This window comes from Ictidomys tridecemlineatus, chromosome 5, assembly GCF_052094955.1.
Source record: "Ictidomys tridecemlineatus isolate mIctTri1 chromosome 5, mIctTri1.hap1, whole genome shotgun sequence".
Lineage (NCBI taxonomy): Eukaryota > Metazoa > Chordata > Mammalia > Rodentia > Sciuridae > Ictidomys > Ictidomys tridecemlineatus.
The window spans coordinates 4992849-5011387 of record NC_135481.1 but is presented as its reverse complement, the minus strand read 5'-3'; the positions used below and the strand labels follow the sequence as shown (position 1 = coordinate 5011387).

The 18539-nt window shown below is 35.5% G+C and overlaps 1 protein-coding gene across 6 annotated transcripts in view; it reads left to right on the top strand.

Moving 5' to 3' along the window:
• Herc2 (HECT and RLD domain containing E3 ubiquitin protein ligase 2) overlaps window positions 1–18539 on the top strand; it is a 202151-nt gene that overhangs the window by 77778 nt on the left and 105834 nt on the right. For all 6 annotated transcript variants that reach the window (XM_078049112.1, XM_078049114.1, XM_078049113.1 and 3 more), the window contains 15 exons: window positions 527–711; window positions 2035–2190; window positions 2867–3052; window positions 7761–7931; window positions 8297–8400; window positions 9570–9720; window positions 11649–11863; window positions 12122–12254; window positions 12357–12484; window positions 12574–12769; window positions 13546–13679; window positions 14677–14850; window positions 14927–15063; window positions 15186–15337; window positions 15990–16181. In XM_078049112.1, coding sequence (XP_077905238.1) covers window positions 527–711; window positions 2035–2190; window positions 2867–3052; window positions 7761–7931; window positions 8297–8400; window positions 9570–9720; window positions 11649–11863; window positions 12122–12254; window positions 12357–12484; window positions 12574–12769; window positions 13546–13679; window positions 14677–14850; window positions 14927–15063; window positions 15186–15337; window positions 15990–16181 — 2414 coding nt within the window. The remainder of the gene's footprint in view (window positions 1–526; window positions 712–2034; window positions 2191–2866; window positions 3053–7760; window positions 7932–8296; window positions 8401–9569; window positions 9721–11648; window positions 11864–12121; window positions 12255–12356; window positions 12485–12573; window positions 12770–13545; window positions 13680–14676; window positions 14851–14926; window positions 15064–15185; window positions 15338–15989; window positions 16182–18539) is intronic.

Here is an 18539-nt window from a genome sequence, read left to right as displayed (position 1 = left end):
TTTTATTGGTTGTTCACAACATTACAAAGCTCTTGACATATCATATTTCATACATTAGATTGAAGTGGGTTATGAACTCCCAATTTTACCCCAAATGCAGATTACAGAATCAGTCAGTTACACATCCACAATGCAAGTCTTGTCTTTAAGAGTAGATCATGTTTATATATTTGAAATGTAGCTTTAAACAAAAAGTGCCAGTTTTTCTTCCAAAAGTTTGTATAGGAGTATTCCTTTTTGAGTAAGATCTGCTTTCAGATTGGACCATTCCACGAAGCTCTGAAGCACATTGGTAAGCAAAGGGGCATTGTATCTTTTGAATCTTCTTTGCTCCTGTGCTCAGTTTTGACTAAGGTTGTGCTTCTTAAAGATATACCTGACACATTTGGGGTTGGTAGCCAGCTGGAGGTGACCTGCATGTATGTTCTGTGCTTCTGATATTAGCTTATGTCATGATTTATCCCCCATCCATCTTTTTAACATAAATAATTTGTTTAATTTGCAAACCTTTTTTTCCTCTGCATAGAAACATTGCTTCTCAGACTGTAGCCAGATTGAAAGATGTTGCTCGTCGAATTTCATCGTGTCTGGACTTTGAGCAACACAGTCGTGAACGATCTGCTTCATTGGATTTGTTACTGCGTTTTCAACGTTTACTTATCAGTAAACTTTATCCAGGAGAAAGTATTGGTCAAACCTCAGATATTTCTAGTAAGTTGCTTAAAATGTGAAAGAATCTTTGTGTCTTTTAGGCTTTTTAAATTTAGGCTTTTGACATGCTTGTTCTGTATGTGCAGATATGTTATTCTCATACTATAAAATGCACCCATTTTGGTGCCTTCATTTTGCATCTACTTTCTTTGACCTAATGTTTTTGTGTCAGACTGATCAATATATTTTATTTCATTGTCTTAACATTTAAATTCTTTAGACATAATACATAGATGCCTTTGTGTTCAGTTTATTCTTACAAAAGATTTGTCAGATGTGTTTCACATTTTGTCAAACTTTGGTGACTGACATGACATGGGAATTGAATAGTGACAGAATGACTGTCCATATGCCACACAGGGAAGACAGCTGGGTGTAGTGGGAGGAGGACTGAGTTTCAGGGATAGCTCTGGATAATTAATAGCTGTTAGACTTTGAATTAAGTCTCTTGGGTTTAAAGATTTCTCGTCTGCAGAATTGGGGTAATCCCTGAGGATGACAACAGGATGATGCGTAAATGCTATGGGACATGGTGCCTCTCTGCCAGGGTTAGAAAGATGTACTGCTTTTGCTAATATTTTTATAACTTAGTTACTTTCTGAAAGGAGTTAGGCAGTGTCAGTGATGGAAATATGTAGATTTATGATCTGAAAGAGATGACTATCTTGTAGGCAAAACCACAAGGACTCAAAAGCTATTAATAACCATGTAGGCAGAAAGTTGAAGGTTCTAATGAGACTGAAAAATGCCTAGCTTTGTTCATTGAGAATAATTTACAAGCCTTAGGAAAACAAACATTTTTGTATTAGATATAAAAATAAATTATGACTTTAGTATTTATAAACTCAAATTTCTAGGCATTTTGTGGTATAGAGTATAAAATTTAACATAATCAGATTCATTGTCCCTCATGTTATATGACATAAAAAGAGTCAAGGAACTTACTGAGATACTGTTTCAAAACTTAAAACTATCTAACTAACTGACTTAACTAACTAATTAAATAAGTGAAGGAAGGAAGGAAGGAAGAAAGGAAGAAAGGAAGGAAGGAAGGAAGGAAGGAAGGATTGGGGATGTAGCTCAGTGATAGAGTGCTTACCTAGCTTGCATAAAGTCCTGAGTTTGCTTCCCAGTATCACAGAAACCAAAAACCAAACCAAACCAAAACAAGAAAACCAAACCAAGCCAAGGAGTAAGGGTTCATAGACTCCTGTTTGGGAAAATTATTTCAGGTAAAAAATACAAACTTGAGAGTAAAATAGTAGAGTAGTTTGTTTGCAGAGTAAATTTTTAATAGTGAAAATTTCGAAATCTTTCTTCAAGGTCCTGAGTTAATGGGTGTTGGCTCCTTGCTGAAAAAGTACACAGCTCTTCTGTGCACACACATTGGTGATATACTGCCTGTGGCAGCTAGCATTGCTTCTACTAGCTGGCGACACTTTGCAGAGGTGGCTTGCATTGTAGAAGGGGACTTCACAGGTATCTATCTTACTTCTGCCTCTGGGCAAATGTTTATTTTAGGAGATTGTTGAACGCTAAAATGTATCTTTTCCAGATAAAATTGCATGTATTTATTGTATAAATTTTCTGGTCCTCTTGTCTTTTTTTTTTTTTTTTTTCAGCTTTTGGCAATTTGTTGTGTTAAGCCATCTGATAGGGGAATCATAACCCTTTAAATATAATTGGTGGTTTAGATTTATAACATCACTTTAACACTTCAATAATGAGCTCAGTGGTAATTGTTTAATTTTATTTGGGCAACATAAAAATTGGTTGCCCCCTTCAAAATCATAATACATTCTGAAATTGCCTAGTGTTTTTTAATGTTTTTTTTTTAAATAAGGTTAGAACATTATTTTTGAGTCCCTCTTTTTCTGATGGTAGAACATAGTGTTAAACATTTACTTCTTTGAATGAAAGACTATAGTTCGTAATTCTGTGTTTGAAACTTTTTTTTGAAAAAAAATTCAACTTTGAGGGTTCTTTTTGGTAGCTATATCCCTCTTTCAAAATAAAAGATAAAATAATCCTACAGAAAAGACATGCATTCCTTATTTTATGACTTATAATTTAAACATAGAGTAAGGTTTTGCATAGCTTTTATAGGATATGCACTTTAAATTTTAATGCCTTTTAAATTTCTTTTTAAATATAGGTGTTCTCCTTCCAGAACTAGTAGTTTCTATAGTGCTTCTTCTCAGTAAAAATGCTGGTCTCATGCAAGAGGCTGGAGCTGTTCCTCTTCTGGGTGGCCTGTTGGAACACCTGGATCGCTTCAACCACTTGGCTCCAGGAAAGGAACGGGATGATCATGAAGAGTTAGCCTGGCCTGGCATAATGGGTATGGCATCTTAACTTAGGACTTTCACTGAGGAAAACTTTATCTAATTCCTTCTTGTCTTTCTGTTACATTTTACAAAGGAAGACCAATTATTTGCCATTTCCACTGATGGCAGTGGTGGTGGAAAATGAAGATAATCTAAATCGGGAGAGATTTGGGTTTGATTTAAGGAAGTCTCTTGTATTAGTAATTGTTGTTAAGTCCTAAAATTGACTACTTAGAAAGTACTGGAAAGCCCTTTCCTGGAAGGTGTCTCCAGCAGATACTGTTGAGGTGGTTAGACTTGGTGCAGCTCAGGAGGCAGGAATTGGTCTGGGCTGACTTTCCCATCCCAAAGTCATTGGTGTTATTTGGCTTCAATGAGTGCTTTCTTGTAGACACTGTCTGTAGTGCATTCCAAATTAAAGTGAAACCTCGATGTCCCAAAGCTAGAGCTTTGGCATTTTTTAAAATGTAAGTCACCATCCATAGTTCTTGTTTCTTGGATTCAGAATTAATCTAAATCATGGTTCCTAAAAAATGAAAGCTCCAGCTGAATGGGCTTTTTCCTCTTATGTTTTAGACCCTCATTTTTACCACATAGGAACTTAAAACAAGAGATGGCAGTTTGCCAAGGAAAACAGCCTTAGGATTATCAAATATAGTTTTTTACTTTTGATACAATTTTACTTTCAGCATTTGTTTGCTTTTGTTTAGGAGTGAACTTAAATTGTCATGTTATTTTTGTCTCTATAGTTAATATGACTGAGGGCATTTAATTTGATCAGCATTTTACTAATTTTAAAGACTTTTTAAAAATTATGAAATATAACACAAAAGTAGGGAAAACTAAGTTATATCCATGCAGGCTAAATGTGGAACATGGCAGGACTCAGCCAAACACTGCCTTGTCTCCCTATACCATGTCTCTCTCCAGGTAGGGGGGGCATTGTCCCCTTATTTCTTAGGATCATTTTATTATCTAAGCTTGTGTTCTTGAACAACGTAGTTTTAATTTTGTGTGTTCTTGGAGTTCATATATATGGAATTTTACAGTACATGTCCACTGGTGTCTGATTTTTGCCTCAGCATTTAGTTCCTGAGCTTCATCATGCCATTTAATTTTTTCACTTTTATTGCTATATGTAGTGTATCTTTGAGTATACCACAATTAATTCATTCTACTTATTGATGGAAATATAAGTTGTTTCCAGGTTTAGGTTATAGTTGATAAAAATTGGTTTAGACATGTTTGTTGCTTGGTAGAATTGTTGGTTTGTAGAGGAGGCTTTACTGTAGATTGCCAGTTTCCTATAGTTATGCCCATGTTCATCTATATTGCAAAGCATGAGGATTCTTGCAGTTCCACCTCCACACCCAGACCTGGCATTGTCAGTGCTTCCTGTTTTAGGCATTCTGGAGGGTGTGCACTGGTATCTTTGCTGTATGTTCAGAAGCATTTTCCTGATTATTAATAAGGGTTAATACCTTTATATATGTGTTGTGTTAACCAATTGAATGTTCTGTTTTGTGAGGTGTCAGCTTAAGCTTTCAACCCATTTTTCTATCTGGCTGTTTCTCTTTTTTAATATTTCATAGTGTTATTGTACATTTGGATATAAGCTTTTGGCTCTCTTTCTTGCATATATTTTTCTTTTTGATCTTTTTATGTTTTTTTCATTTTTTAAAAATTTTAATTTGTTATATATGACAGCAGAATGTATTACAATTCATATTACACATAGAGCACAATTTTTCATATCTCTTCTTGTACACAAAGTAGAGTCACATCCTTTGTGTCTTCATACATGTACTTAGGGTAATAATGTCCATCTCATTTCACTATCTTTCCTTTCCCCTTGCCTCCTCCCCCCTTTCCCCTTTGCCTTATCTAGAGTTTATCTAATCCTCCCATGGCGCCCCCTCCTCCCCAACACCACATTATGAGTCAACAGCCTTAAATCAGAGAAAATATTCCACATTTGGTTTTTTGGGATTGGCTAACTTCACTTAGCATTATATTCTCCAACTGTATCCATTTGCCTGCAAATGCCACAATTTTATTCTCTTAATCCTGACTAATATTTCATTAGTATGTATATTGAGTATATATACCACATTTTCTTTATCCATTCATCTACTTTTATGGTGTTTTTGGATGAATGGAAGTTTAATTTTAAGAAATCCAACTTGTTAATCTTTTTATGGTTGTTCATTTTGTGCTCTAAGAAGTCTTTTCTCTACCCACATCTTCTTACATATTATATTTACAAGTTTTAGCATACTAACTTTCACATTTGGAGTCATAGCACATTTAGAGTTGGGTTTTGTGGAAGTTTTGAGATAGGGTTTATTGTGCAAGCACTTTTGGGTGAAAGGCTTGTTCTTGGTCACTTTTCTCGAGTGCTACCTTGGTCTGGGTCAAGTGACTGTACCTGTGTCTGTTGTCACTTACAGCTCTTTTCTTCTTGACTGACTGCACTTGCCAGGCCCTTAGATAAATTGTCAAGTAGAAATGTTGGCACTATGCATCCTTGTTTTATTTCTACTAGGAAACAAGGCAGTTTTCTAGAGAAAATGCTTTTCATTTTCACACATGGCATACAATGTTTGTTGTAGGATTCTTTTTGTACATTTTTTTAATATTAAAGATGTTTCCTTTTGCTTTTGTTTTGTGATGAAGTTTCATTTATGATTGGATGTGAAATTTTGTCAAGCATTTTTTTGTAAATCAGGATGATCTTTAAAGTTTCCTTTTTCTATTAATGTGTCAAACATTAAATCACTCTTCTATTTTTGGAATGAAACTATCTTGGTTATAATATTGGTCATATAAATATTTATTGCTGATCTTAGTTTGCTATTTTTTAAAGACTTTTTACATCTGTGTTTGTAATATTTCTGAATTTCTTTGCATCTATGTTTGCCATTTTCCTTATAATTTTTTCAATGGCCTGTTATTTTTTTTTCTTGAAATACCATATAAGTTATTGATAACCGTAGTACCCCTTTGTTCTAAGAAGCTGTAATGCAGGAAGAGGGCAGCTCCCATGCTTTTAGCACTTCTTGACAATCTGTTTATCTGAGAATGTTAGCTAGGCAGGGGAGAAAGTAGTTTATCGATCTGAGAACAGAAAAACAATAGACATTTAGGTTTTGATTTACCAAGATTATGCTCGTCTTGTAGAGGGAGTTGGAGAATGTTCTTTCTTCTTGTTTTCTTGGAAGGGTGTGTATTAGATTGGTAGAATTTGCCATATAATTATCTTGGCCTGTAGTTTTCTTTGTGAACATTCTTTTTTAGTGGTCAGGGATGGGGTGGAATTAAACTTATTTTTTAAATTGCAATAAAATATGTGTAACTTAAAATTTACTGTTTTAATTGTGTGTGTGTGTGTGTGTGTGTGTGTGTGTGTGTGTGTGTGTGTGCTTGCGCGCTTGCACATGTGCAAGTGAATTGAGAATTGAACCCAGGACACTTTACCACTGAGCTACATCCTCAGCCTTTTTTCAGTTTTGAGATAGGGTTTCTCTAAGTTGCCCAGGCTGGCCTTGAAGTTTCAATCCTCCTGCCTGAGCCTCCCAAGTACCTGAGATTCCAAGCATGCATCCCCACATCTGACCATTTTAACCATTTAAAAATTTTTAAAATTTTTTTGGTATTGGAGATTGAACCCAGGGGCACTTAACCACTGAGCCACATCCCCAGACCTTTTTTGTTCTTTATTTTGAAATTGGGTCTCTCTGATTTGCTCACCAGAGTTGCTGAGGCTGGCTTTGAATTTATAATCCTTCTGTCTCAGATAGGATTGCAGGTGTGTGCCACTGGGCCTGGCTCATTTTAATCATTTTTAAGCGCACACTTCAGTGGCATTGCGTATATTCACATTGTTATGCAATAATATTATTCATCTGTAGCATTTTTTTCATTTTCCCCAACAAACTCTTTACCCACTCAAGACTAACTTTTTATTTCCCCCACTGTCAGCCCTGACAGCTTTGCTCTCAGCTGTTTGGTTAACTTTAGGTATAATTTGTATAGGATGGATATGATCCAAGTTTGATTCCCCCTGACCCAACCATTTTTTAATAATACTGAATTGGTGTCCTAGCATTTTCAAAGGTGACCAATCAGATTTTACTTTTTTTGAGTGCCATTATCAATCAGTAGAATTGTATTAATTTGATGTTTATTAACTCAAAAGTAAATTTTAGATTTTATTTTTTTCTAAAATATAGATTTAAATGTAAATATCCTTCCTCAAGTATACCTTTAGCTATTTATTCCAAGATTTGATTGATAATATTTTCATTATCACTTATTTTCTAATTTCCATAGCCATTTTCTAATTTCCATAGCCATTATTTTCTTAGAATTTTGGGTTACTTAGAAGTATATTTTATAATTTTCAAATATGTGGACAATTTTTTTTTTTTTTTACCAGTTTCTAGTTTTAACTATGTTATAGCCAGTACAGGCTCTTAATTTTGTCTTTGAAATCAGTTGAGATTTCCTCTGTGGCCTGGCACATAGCCAGATTTGATACCCCTGCTGAGTAAGTTTTTAAAAATATCATTCTGTATTTAATAGAATTTGTTTGTAGTATTAGTTATAGAAAGTAAGTTATTCTCCTATTACAATTGTAAATTTTAAAATTTCTATTTTTTCTGTTTGGTTTTCCATTTGACTGTTGATCTATTGATTGATTTTTGGTTTCTGTATATGCAGAGTCATTTTTTACAGGTCAGAACTGTAGAAATAATGAGGAAGTGACACTTATACGCAAAGCTGATTTGGAGAACCACAATAAAGATGGAGGCTTCTGGACTGTTATTGATGGGAAGGTGTATGACATAAAGGACTTCCAGACACAGTCATTAACAGGAAATAGTATTCTTGGTAAGGCTGTATGTTTTTTTTGTCTTTCATGGTTAAAAGTTAATAACGTGTTATTTTAAGCAGAGGGATCAGCTTATAAGTGATCTCTTCTGTTCTTCAGCCTCTACATATTTTTATTTATCTGTGATTTTTAGTGTTTATCTAAAAATCAGGCCCACTTGAAGAAGTTCTGTGCATTATCATTTTGTTCCAATACTTACTGGAATTTGTTCCCATTTTCTCTTTTGGTCCAGGCAGTCCTGGGAGAGAGTGAGAGAGAATTATGCTCCGTAACCCTCACTTTCGTGTTAATCTGCTTGTTATTTCTATATAGCTGTCTAGGCACATTGCATTGAAATCATGTGCTCCTTTCCTTTTTGTTTCAGCTCAGTTTGTAGGTGAAGACCCAGTGGTAGCTTTAGAAGCTGCTTTGCAGTTTGAAGACACACGGGAATCAATGCATGCTTTCTGTGTTGGCCAGTATTTGGAGGTGAGACCTTCCAGGAGTGATGGGGGGACGTCTGGGGAGGCCCTCTGTGTGTTTGTGATAGAATGAGTTTTAGTCAGAAGTACTCATATTTGGGCCCTCTGGGGGAGTTGAGTGATAAACATGAAGATTGGTTAGAAGTTTTTTATAAATGAAATTACACTTAAGATTTATGATCTGTTGGTTTTGAAAACTTTAAAATTTTTTTTAAGTTGTAGATGAACACATTCCTTCATATTATTTATTTATTTATTATGTGGTGCTAAGTATTGAACCCAGTATCTCACACAAGCTAAGCAAGTACTCTACCACTAAGCTACAACCCCAGCCCTGAAAAATTATTTTTAAAGTTGTCAATGTGTAAGAAATATAGACACTATTCCACAAAAAAGGAGTTTAACTTTTGATCTTTAAAATTTTGTTGTGTAAACTTAGGTAGAAATTTGGAATGGTTTAATATACTGAGTTATGTAATTTTGGGGAAGAACTGTAGGAGCATAATTCTATAGGATAGAAGTAGGTCTTTCCCATAGATTTCTGAGGATTGGACTTTATATATTGGGATTGGCTTTCCAGATTTAATAAAATTCAGTAAATATTGTAGGGTAGGGCTTAAAGCATTTTATGAAAGGGAAAACTATAAACTGTCTGATGTGACTGGAAAAATTTAAGATTATTTTTACATGAAATAAAAATAAATTCTTTTTTAATGAGTTTGCTTTTTATTAGAATTAAGTATTTCCTCCACGAGTGGTCACAATTTACTAACCTGTAGTAACACTTATATATTTTGTTTCTCATTGAGTTCTTTATGCACATATCAATTCACTGTTTTCTGAAGCATTGTATATAATCACTGTGGAAACTCTATTTAATTTCCTAAGGGATATTCTTGCTAAATTGTTTATCTGTACTTCTTCCCCCACCTCCCCATAGATTGGTGTGTCTGTTGTCTGCTTTCTAGGATGTGTGGGTTTTTTGTGGTATCTAGTTACTTGAGCTTAGTGGTATTAAAATCATTGTAGAAAATAGGAACAGGGTGCCCTGAACATCCAGTTGCCCTCTTCATGGCTCAGGAATGTGTTGAGTACATAAACTATTGTTCTTTTAGGTTTTATGTTTTAAATTAATCTTGTTTTCTCAGACTGATGTTGAAATTAAATTTTTTCCAGCCTGACCAAGAAGTGGTTACCATACCAGATCTGGGAAGTCTTTCTTCACCACTGATAGACACAGAGAGGAATCTGGGCCTCCTTCTTGGATTACATGCTTCCTATTTAGCAATGAGCACACCGCTGTCTCCTGTGGAGGTTGAATGTGCCAGTAAGAAAAACTTTGTTTTCTGCTAACCAATCAGATTATTTTATTTTAGTTGAGCCATCAGTGTCATTAAGGATAGGAGAGGGGTAAAAATCAGCTGTTGCTGATGAAAAATAATAAGGGTAATGAGATTCCACCAGTTAGTTAGGTACAGCTTTCCTTTGTCTTATGGTCTATGGCCTCAGGAAAACTAGCTAGTGTGCAGGAATGTCTGTCTTCTGACTAGTCTCATGTATTGCACATGGCAAATGGGTCCAATATAACCAGTATCTCTAAATTGCACGGTGTGGATTGGCTGTTCCTATTAGGAATAGCCTTCTGTTTAAGAATTGCATTTTTACCAGACTTAAGTCAGATACATTTTGGATTGACAGCTTCTGCAACATCTAAAATATCGAGGTTAATCCCATCATTGGAGATATTGAAATTTCTCTGTATCTCCAATGATGGAATTAACCTTTTTTTTCCCATGTAGTTGTATATTTCTCCTCTGTGCACCTGTCCTTCCAGCAAGTATATGTTAATTGTTCATATCAGTTACCATGCTGGGCATTAGGAATGCAGAGATGGATAGGATATGCTTCCACTCTCAGCTGCTTGTTTGATGTTGAGCCAACTTGCTAAGTGGGTCAGAAAACAGGGTGGAAAATGATAATATGGAGGCATTTAGAAGTGCTTCTGCTGAAGAAAGGTTCCACAGTGGCACCAGTCCTGGAACTAGATGTGGGAGATTCTGGGGAGAAACACAGATCATAAGGGTCACTGTTGAGAAGGATGGGGTCACTAGCTTTTTGTCAGAATGGACATCTGTTGAGGATGACCTTGGTGTCTACTTGGTCTCCTGTGGAGCAGTCCTTTGGGCTCATGCTCTCACTGTGCTTGCCTGCATTCCTCCATCACACAGGTCATAATAGAGGAGGATGAATTTCCCACAAATCACCAGAGAGTGAGAATGGGAAACTCCAAGGTAGAAAGAGTAAATAGTGCTATGGGCCCTGGTGGATGGGGGCTGAATCCACTGCAGAATCAGATCTGAAGCATATCTTTGAGGGATAAAGAGGCGTTCCCAGTGTTCTGAATAGAGCCATGGAGAGTCAGGATCAGATTTGTGTTTTATAATAGTTAATTCAGTCATTTGAGGGGATGCTCCTGAATGCTCTAAATCTAAATGTTCAGTGAAAGAATTCTGAGTGCTTCTCAGATTTGACTGTGTGTTTGAAACAATACTCTGTTAACCTAAATCATTAATAAAAATCCATAGTGATATATATTCTGACTCTTTTTGGGTATATTTTCTTCCCTTTGTCATAAAAGTTATAGTTAATATTCCTGTTGGCTCTAACAGATGGCATATTCTTGTTGAACCTGTCATTTCTGTATCTTGTACTGCACACAGGTTCTTCTTTCCACTTCATTTGGTCTCCCATCTCTAAGATCTTTCCTTTTCAAAGTTTTGTGTTGTTTTAAAATATTCTCTTGTTCTTATTACCTTATAAATACTCTAATAATATTAGCCTACCCTAAGGATGTTCTTTATAGATAGTGTTCAGCTATGCTCTTCCCCTTGTCTGCATACTCAGCATTGATAACATGGCAAGACAAGAGGTCAGAAAAAAATTTAGGTGTTAGGCTCAGGTTTATTTATTTTTTGGTACTGGGGATTGATTCTTTCTTATACCTGATGCTGAATTTCACCTAAATTGAGCATTCAGTTCAGTGGTTTTTGTTTGTTTTAAATTTTTTTAGTCGTAGTTGGACACAATACCTTTATTTTATTTATTCATTTTTATGTGCTGTTGAGAATCCAACCCAGTGCCTCGCCTGTGCTCGCCAAGTGCTCTGCCACTGAGCCACAACCCCAGCCCCTGTTTGTTTGTTTCTGAAGAGTGCAATCAAGTTCCTTTTTTAATACTTGCTCCTGCATTTTCTAGAGTGGCTTCAGTCATCCATTTTCTCTGGAGGTTTACAGACCAGCCAGATCCACTATAGCTACAATGAGGAGAAAGATGAGGACCACTGCAGCTCTCCTGGGGGCACACCTGCCAGCAAATCCCGACTCTGTTCTCACAGACGGGCTCTTGGTGACCATTCCCAGGCATTCCTGCAAGCCATTGCAGACAATAACATCCAGGACCACAATGTGAAAGTAAGCCAGACCTTCCCCAACTTCTGACTCAGTATTCTGAGAACTTTGATGTATGAATACTTTCATGCCTTTATGAATAGCACAGTTTTTGTGTATTATTGAAAGTATTTTGAGGTAAGAAACTGGTTCTGTTCATGTGTCATCAAGGTTTGAGAGCATTCATTACTGATTGCAAATACATCAGAAGCTGTGGCCCACTAGGATTTATGAAGATTCACTGGGTAGCTCTGAAGTTTTCTCTGGCCATTTCTGTTGCAGGACTTTCTGTGTCAAATTGAAAGGTACTGTAGGCAGTGCCACTTGACCACACCCATTACCTTTCCTCCTGAACATCCTGTGGAAGAGGTTGGCCGTTTGCTATTATGTTGCCTCTTAAAACATGAAGATTTAGGTATGAAGCTCAATTCCACATATTTTAGCTGTACTGAGACCTTCCAATTGACATGTAATACACATTCTTTTTTGCTCTTCCCTCCTTTTAAATGTCTTACAGGTCATGTGGCATTAGCTTTAGTTCATGCAGGCACGCTTGGTATTGAGCAAGTAAAGCACAGAACATTGCCTAAATCAGTGGTGGATGTTTGTAGAGTTGTCTACCAAGCAAAATGCTCACTCATTAAGGTGAATACATTTTAATTCTCTTTCTCCTTTACTGTGCATTCAGTTGCTGAAATACTTGTTAAGTTTTTTGTTCACATTTAACTTTGCAGACTCATCAAGAACAGGGCCGTTCTTATAAGGAAGTCTGTGCTCCTGTCATTGAACGTTTGAGATTCCTCTTCAATGAATTGAGACCTGCAGTATGCAATGACCTCTCTATAATGTCTAAGTTTAAACTGCTAAGTTCTTTGCCCCGTTGGAGGAGGATAGCTCAGAAGATAATACGAGAACGAAGGAAAAAGAGAGGTAAGAATATGAAAGGTGGGCTGGGGATGTAGCTCAAGCGGTAACTCGCTAGCCTGGCATGTGCGGGGCACTGGGTTGGATCCTCAGCACCACATAAAAACAAAATAAAGATGTTGTGTCCACCGAAAACTGAAAAATAATTATTAAAAAATTCTCTCTCTTTCTCTCTCTCTCTTAAAAAAAAAAAAAGAATATGAAAGGTTGGGAAATACTGTTAAAGCAACTACATGTATTGAATCCCTGATTTTAGAGAATAGCTGCTTGCTATTATTCAGTGTACTTGGCATTTCCACATACTCCATGATATTTATGTGTACTTATGATTAAACATAAAGAGCCTGCTTATTTTTCCAAAAGATTAGATAATGAAACAACTGGAAATTTTTGTGTAATGATTTGGTAACTAGAAAGTTAATACTGTAAAAAGTAAATACTGTGACTTTACTAGACTGATGGGCAAAAGAAAGTTGTTTTTTTTTTAAATTTTTTAAATTTAATGTCAGTTGTCTTGATAATGAGAGAGTAGAATATTAGAGCTCCTACCCTTCAGAGGACACTCATTCTTTTTGTCCTTGACACAGTGTGGCAGAGTGTTATTACTGGTTGTCATGGGAAACTAATTGTGATACTTTTGTCATTTCAGCATTATGGTTTACAATGTTGTTTACGTGTTTCTTTGAAGGAAATATTCATTTTTCAGGCGAACTTCAATGTTTCCTAATTTAAAATTTTATTTAAGTAAATGATTTTTCATAATGCATGATGTTTTCAAACAGTGCCTAAGAAACCAGAATCTACTGATGATGAAGAAAAAATTGGGAATGAAGAGAGTGATTTAGAAGAAGCTTGCATTTTGCCTCATAGTCCGATAAATGTGGATAAAAGACCCATTACAATTAAATCTCCCAAGGTGAAGTATTTTCTGTGATTCTGAGATTGGATGAATAGAAACATAGCACACGGCAAATGAATTTGCAAGAATTGCCTTTGTTCTGAGCACCTTTAGGGTAGTGAATAAAACCAGATTGTAATTAAAAGTACAGTCCTCATTGATGCCTAATGGACTTGACTGATGGTACTCTGGTCATAGCTATAGCTAGAGAAGTGTGTATTTTTATTTTTGGTACTAACTTGCATCATTATTCATTTGCCATTTATTGAATATATCATATCCTTTCCAGAAACTGTTTTGGTTCCTGCGGCTATTAACACATGAAGGGAATCTTAAACTTTATATGCAGAGTTAGCCTATTCCAAAATATATTAATATAGAGATTATAAATTCACTTATAAACATTGCATAATTTTTTGAATAAAAACTACATATTGTAAAATATCTGGGTATGGTGGCCTATTTAGCTCAGCACTAGAACACATTCCTAGAATGTGTGAGGTCTTGGGCTTGATCCCTAACATCACAAAAAAACAACCAACAAAACAAAAATTTATTTATTAATTTTTATTTTTAGTTGTGGATGGACACAATACCTTTATTTATTTATTTATTTTTATGTGGTGCTGAGGATTGAACCCAGTGCTTCTCACATGTGAGGCAAGTGCTCCACCACTGAGTACAACTCTAGCCCTAATTTAAATTTATTGCCATTATTTATTTATATTAAAGTAACTTTTAGAATACATGTTAATAAGATAAACTAGCCAGGTGTGATGGCTCATGCTTGTACTCTTAGCAGCTCAGGAGGCTGAGGTGGGAGGATCGAGAGTTCAAAGCCAGCCTCAGCAAAAGTGCTAAGCAACTCAGTGAGACCCTGTCTCTAAATAGAAAATACAAAAAAAAAAATGTGGCTCAGTGGTCGAGTGCCCCTGAGTTCAGTCCCCAGTACCACCCCCCCGCTCCCCCCCCCAAAAATGATAAACTAATGGTGCGTATTATTCTTGTTTGTTAGGATAAATGGCAGCCACTGTTGAATACAGTTACAGGTGTTCACAAATACAAATGGTTGAAGCAGAATGTTCAGGGTCTTTATCCACAGTCTGCCCTCCTCAGTACAATTGCTGAATTTGCCCTTAAAGAAGAGCCTGTGGATGTGGAAAAAATGAGAAAGTGCCTACTAAAACAGGTAATGTTTTATGAGAACATTTCTCTCTTCATCGAGTGATAAACCCAACACTGAACTGTATGCATTCATCTTGCAGTTGGAGAGAGCAGAGGTTCGCCTGGAAGGGATAGATACAATTTTGAAACTGGCAGCCAAAAATTTCCTACTTCCATCTGTGCAGTATGCTATGTTTTGTGGATGGCAAAGGCTTATTCCTGAGGGAATTGATATAGGGTAAAACTTTATAACATTTTTTCTTAATTATGGGAATCTGTGGCAACACAACATTGTTCTACTGAAGTTAAAAGTCTGGCAATGTCCTAAGTAATTTCTTTTTAAAAATCTTTGTTTGAAAGGGAACCTCTTACAGATTGTTTAAAGGATGTTGATTTGATCCCGCCTTTTAATCGGATGCTACTGGAAGTAACTTTTGGCAAGTTGTATGCTTGGGCTGTTCAGAATATTCGAAATGTTTTGATGGATGCAAATGCCAAATTTAAAGAGCTTGGTGAGTTTAAAAAATTCCCCAGTGTTTAAAAGACTGTATTAAAGTTGATATTGTTGTAATGTCAATGACTGCATCAGCATCATTTCATAGTTTGGCATTCATTATGTTGTAGATACTTGCAAATGCCACTTTTTGCTTGATTATTAGATTGATAATCTAAGCCACTGTGAACTTTCAGATTCTAAAGAGAACTTTCCAAATTTGACAGAAGACAAAATCTTGAAGTACTCTCACATAAAACTACATTTTCACACTTTAATGGTTATCACTTATGCTATACACTTGTAACATGTCTGTGTTCTGAATTAATACTTATTTCCTGGATAATTTGAGCATCCACAATGAAATGCTAGGAGTGGTTTTGAGGGATAAAAGCGAAACATAACTGTTAGGTTGGGAATGAAAGGAGGCCCCAGGGATATTTAGAGAGCAGCATGCTAAGTCTTAGAGACAGATGGATATAACTGTGTGAGGAGTACAGGTGGAAGGACTGTTGTAAGGCAAGACATAGCTGCCCCGTGTCCATACTATATGGAGACTCACTGAAAAATAGAAGTTAAAATAAACACCAAAATACCAATGCTTTCTGTATCATGTATATTTTTATATCTGTGAATAAGAAATTGAGCAATTGAATGTTAATGATTACCAGGTATTCAGCCTGTTCCTCTGCAAACCATTACCAATGAGAACCCCTCGGGACCCAGCTTGGGGACCATCCCGCAAGCACGCTTTCTTCTGGTAATGCTCAGCATGCTCACCCTGAAGCATGGTGCGAACAACCTCGACCTCCTGCTCAACTCCGGCACATTGGCCCTTACACAGACAGCACTACGGCTAATTGGTAGGTTGGCACCAGCTTTGGGTCTTTTATGAAAAATGTCACAACTTTGCTTTGATATCACTCCCTTTTTCTTTTTTACTATGGTAAGATACAGATAATATAAAATTAGCTTTTAGCAATTTTAGATTTTTAATTCCATGGTTTTAAGTACATTAACAATTTTGTGCAATTGCTACTACTATAGTTATAGAACTTTTCATCATCTCATGGGCAAACCCTATACCCATTTAACAATCACTTTTGATTTCCTCCACTCCTCAGTCCCTGGCAATTGTAAATCTGCTTTTCTTTCTATAGATTTGCATATTCATGGTATTTCATAAAATGGAATCAAATGGAATTTGTGGCCTTTGGTGTCTGGCTTATTTTGGTATTTTATGCCACTTTATGAGTGAAAAGTGTTTCATTATATGAATATATATAGCATTTTGCTGTGTATTTGGGCTGTTTTTGCCATTTGGCTTTTCTGAGTAATTCTGCTAGGAACATTTGTATACAAATTTTTGTTTGAACACCTCTCTCCAGCTCTTTTGATGATGTACCTAGGGGCAGAATTGTAAGGTCATATGATGATATGACCATGCTTAATTTGTGGAGACATAGCCACCTATTCCATAGTGGGGCACCATTTTACTTTCAAGGGCTTCTGTTTCTCTACATTCTTACCAACTGGTTATTTTTTGTTGTTTTGTTGTTGTTTTTGAATTAAGAACATCCTAGTGGGTGGAAAGTGGTATCTCATTGAGGTTTTCATTTGCATTTCACTAATGGTGAGTGGATATTGACAATCTTTATATGTTGGCCATTTGCATATCTTCTTTGGGGAAATGTCTACATAGTTCCATTGAGCAGTTTTGAATTGGGTTGTTTGTTGGCCTTTTGTAGTTGAGTTATAGGAATATCAATATCACTTAAGTGTACCTGATATTTAAAGAGGAATTGACACCAATCCTCAAACTCTTCCAAAGATATTCCTGGTTGCTAGCCTTTTACATATCTGTAGATCTTTACTAGATATATGATTTGAGGAACTTTCTCCCATTCTGTGGGTTCTTTTCCCTTTGATGCACTCAGTTTTCAATTTTGATGAAATCTATTTTTTTTGGGTTGTCATCTGCTTTTGGTATCATATTCAAAACACCATTGTCAAATTTAAGGAGGATGAAGATTGTCCCCTATGTTTTCTTTTGTAAGTTTTAAAAGTTTAGCTCTTATATTTAAAGTTGTAGTCCATTTTTAGATAAATTTTTGCTTGATGCTAGGTAAGAGTCCAGCTTTTTGTTGTTATTTACCAGCTTTCCCAGTGTCATTTGTTGAAAAGACCATTTTTTTCTCTCAACATGTGGGTATCCTTATGAAAAATAATTGTCTGTAGATATTGAAGATTTTTATTTTTGGATTCTAAGTTTCTTTCTGTTATTCTATATGTCTATTATTTATGCTAGTACTGTACTGTTTTGAACATTGTGGCTTTGTAGTAACATTTACAGACTTTTGAGTGTAGTGACTTTTGAATAGTAACTTTTGAGACATCAGGGTCTTTCAACTTTGCTTTTCTTTCTCAAGATTATTTTGGCTATTTTGGGTCCTTTGCATTTTCATATGAATTATTTTCTATATCTACAAAAGCCTTTTGGAATTTTGCTAGGCATTATATACAATTTATAGGTCACTTTGGGGGAGTTTTGCCATCTTAATAATATTAACTTTTATTCTATGAATGTGAGATGTCTTTGCCTTTATTTAAGTCTTTAATTTCATTTAGCAATACTTTATAGTTTTACAGTTTTTGGGGTAATGATGGCTTCACAGAATGAATTAGGAAGTGTTCCCTAATGCTCTCTTTTTTAGAAGGGTTTGAAAGTAGGTGTTAATTCTTTTTTAAATGTTTGATAGAATTTACCTGTTAAGACTAGTGGTTTTGTGCTTTCTTTGTGAGAGGTTATTGACTACTCATTCAATCTCTTTACTTGTTATAGATCAATTCAGATTTTCTATTTCTTCTTGAGTCAGGTTAGGTTATTTGTGTGATTCTAGAGTTTTATCCATTTCATCTAGGTAATCCTATTTATTGGCATACAATTTTTCATAATATTCTTTTATAAGCATTTTTATGCTTGTAGTAATTTTCTTACCTATATATTTGATTTTATTTATTTGCATTTTCTCTCTCTGTCTCTCCTTTTTTTTTGGTAGTTATTCCACAGAGATTTGTTAATTTTACTGACTTTAAAAAAAAAAACAACAATTTTTGGTTTTGTTGCTTCTATTGTTTTCCTATTCTCTATTTCATTTACCTTCTGGTAACTTTGGTTTTTCTGTTTTATTTTTCTAATTTCTTCAATCATGGAGTTATTG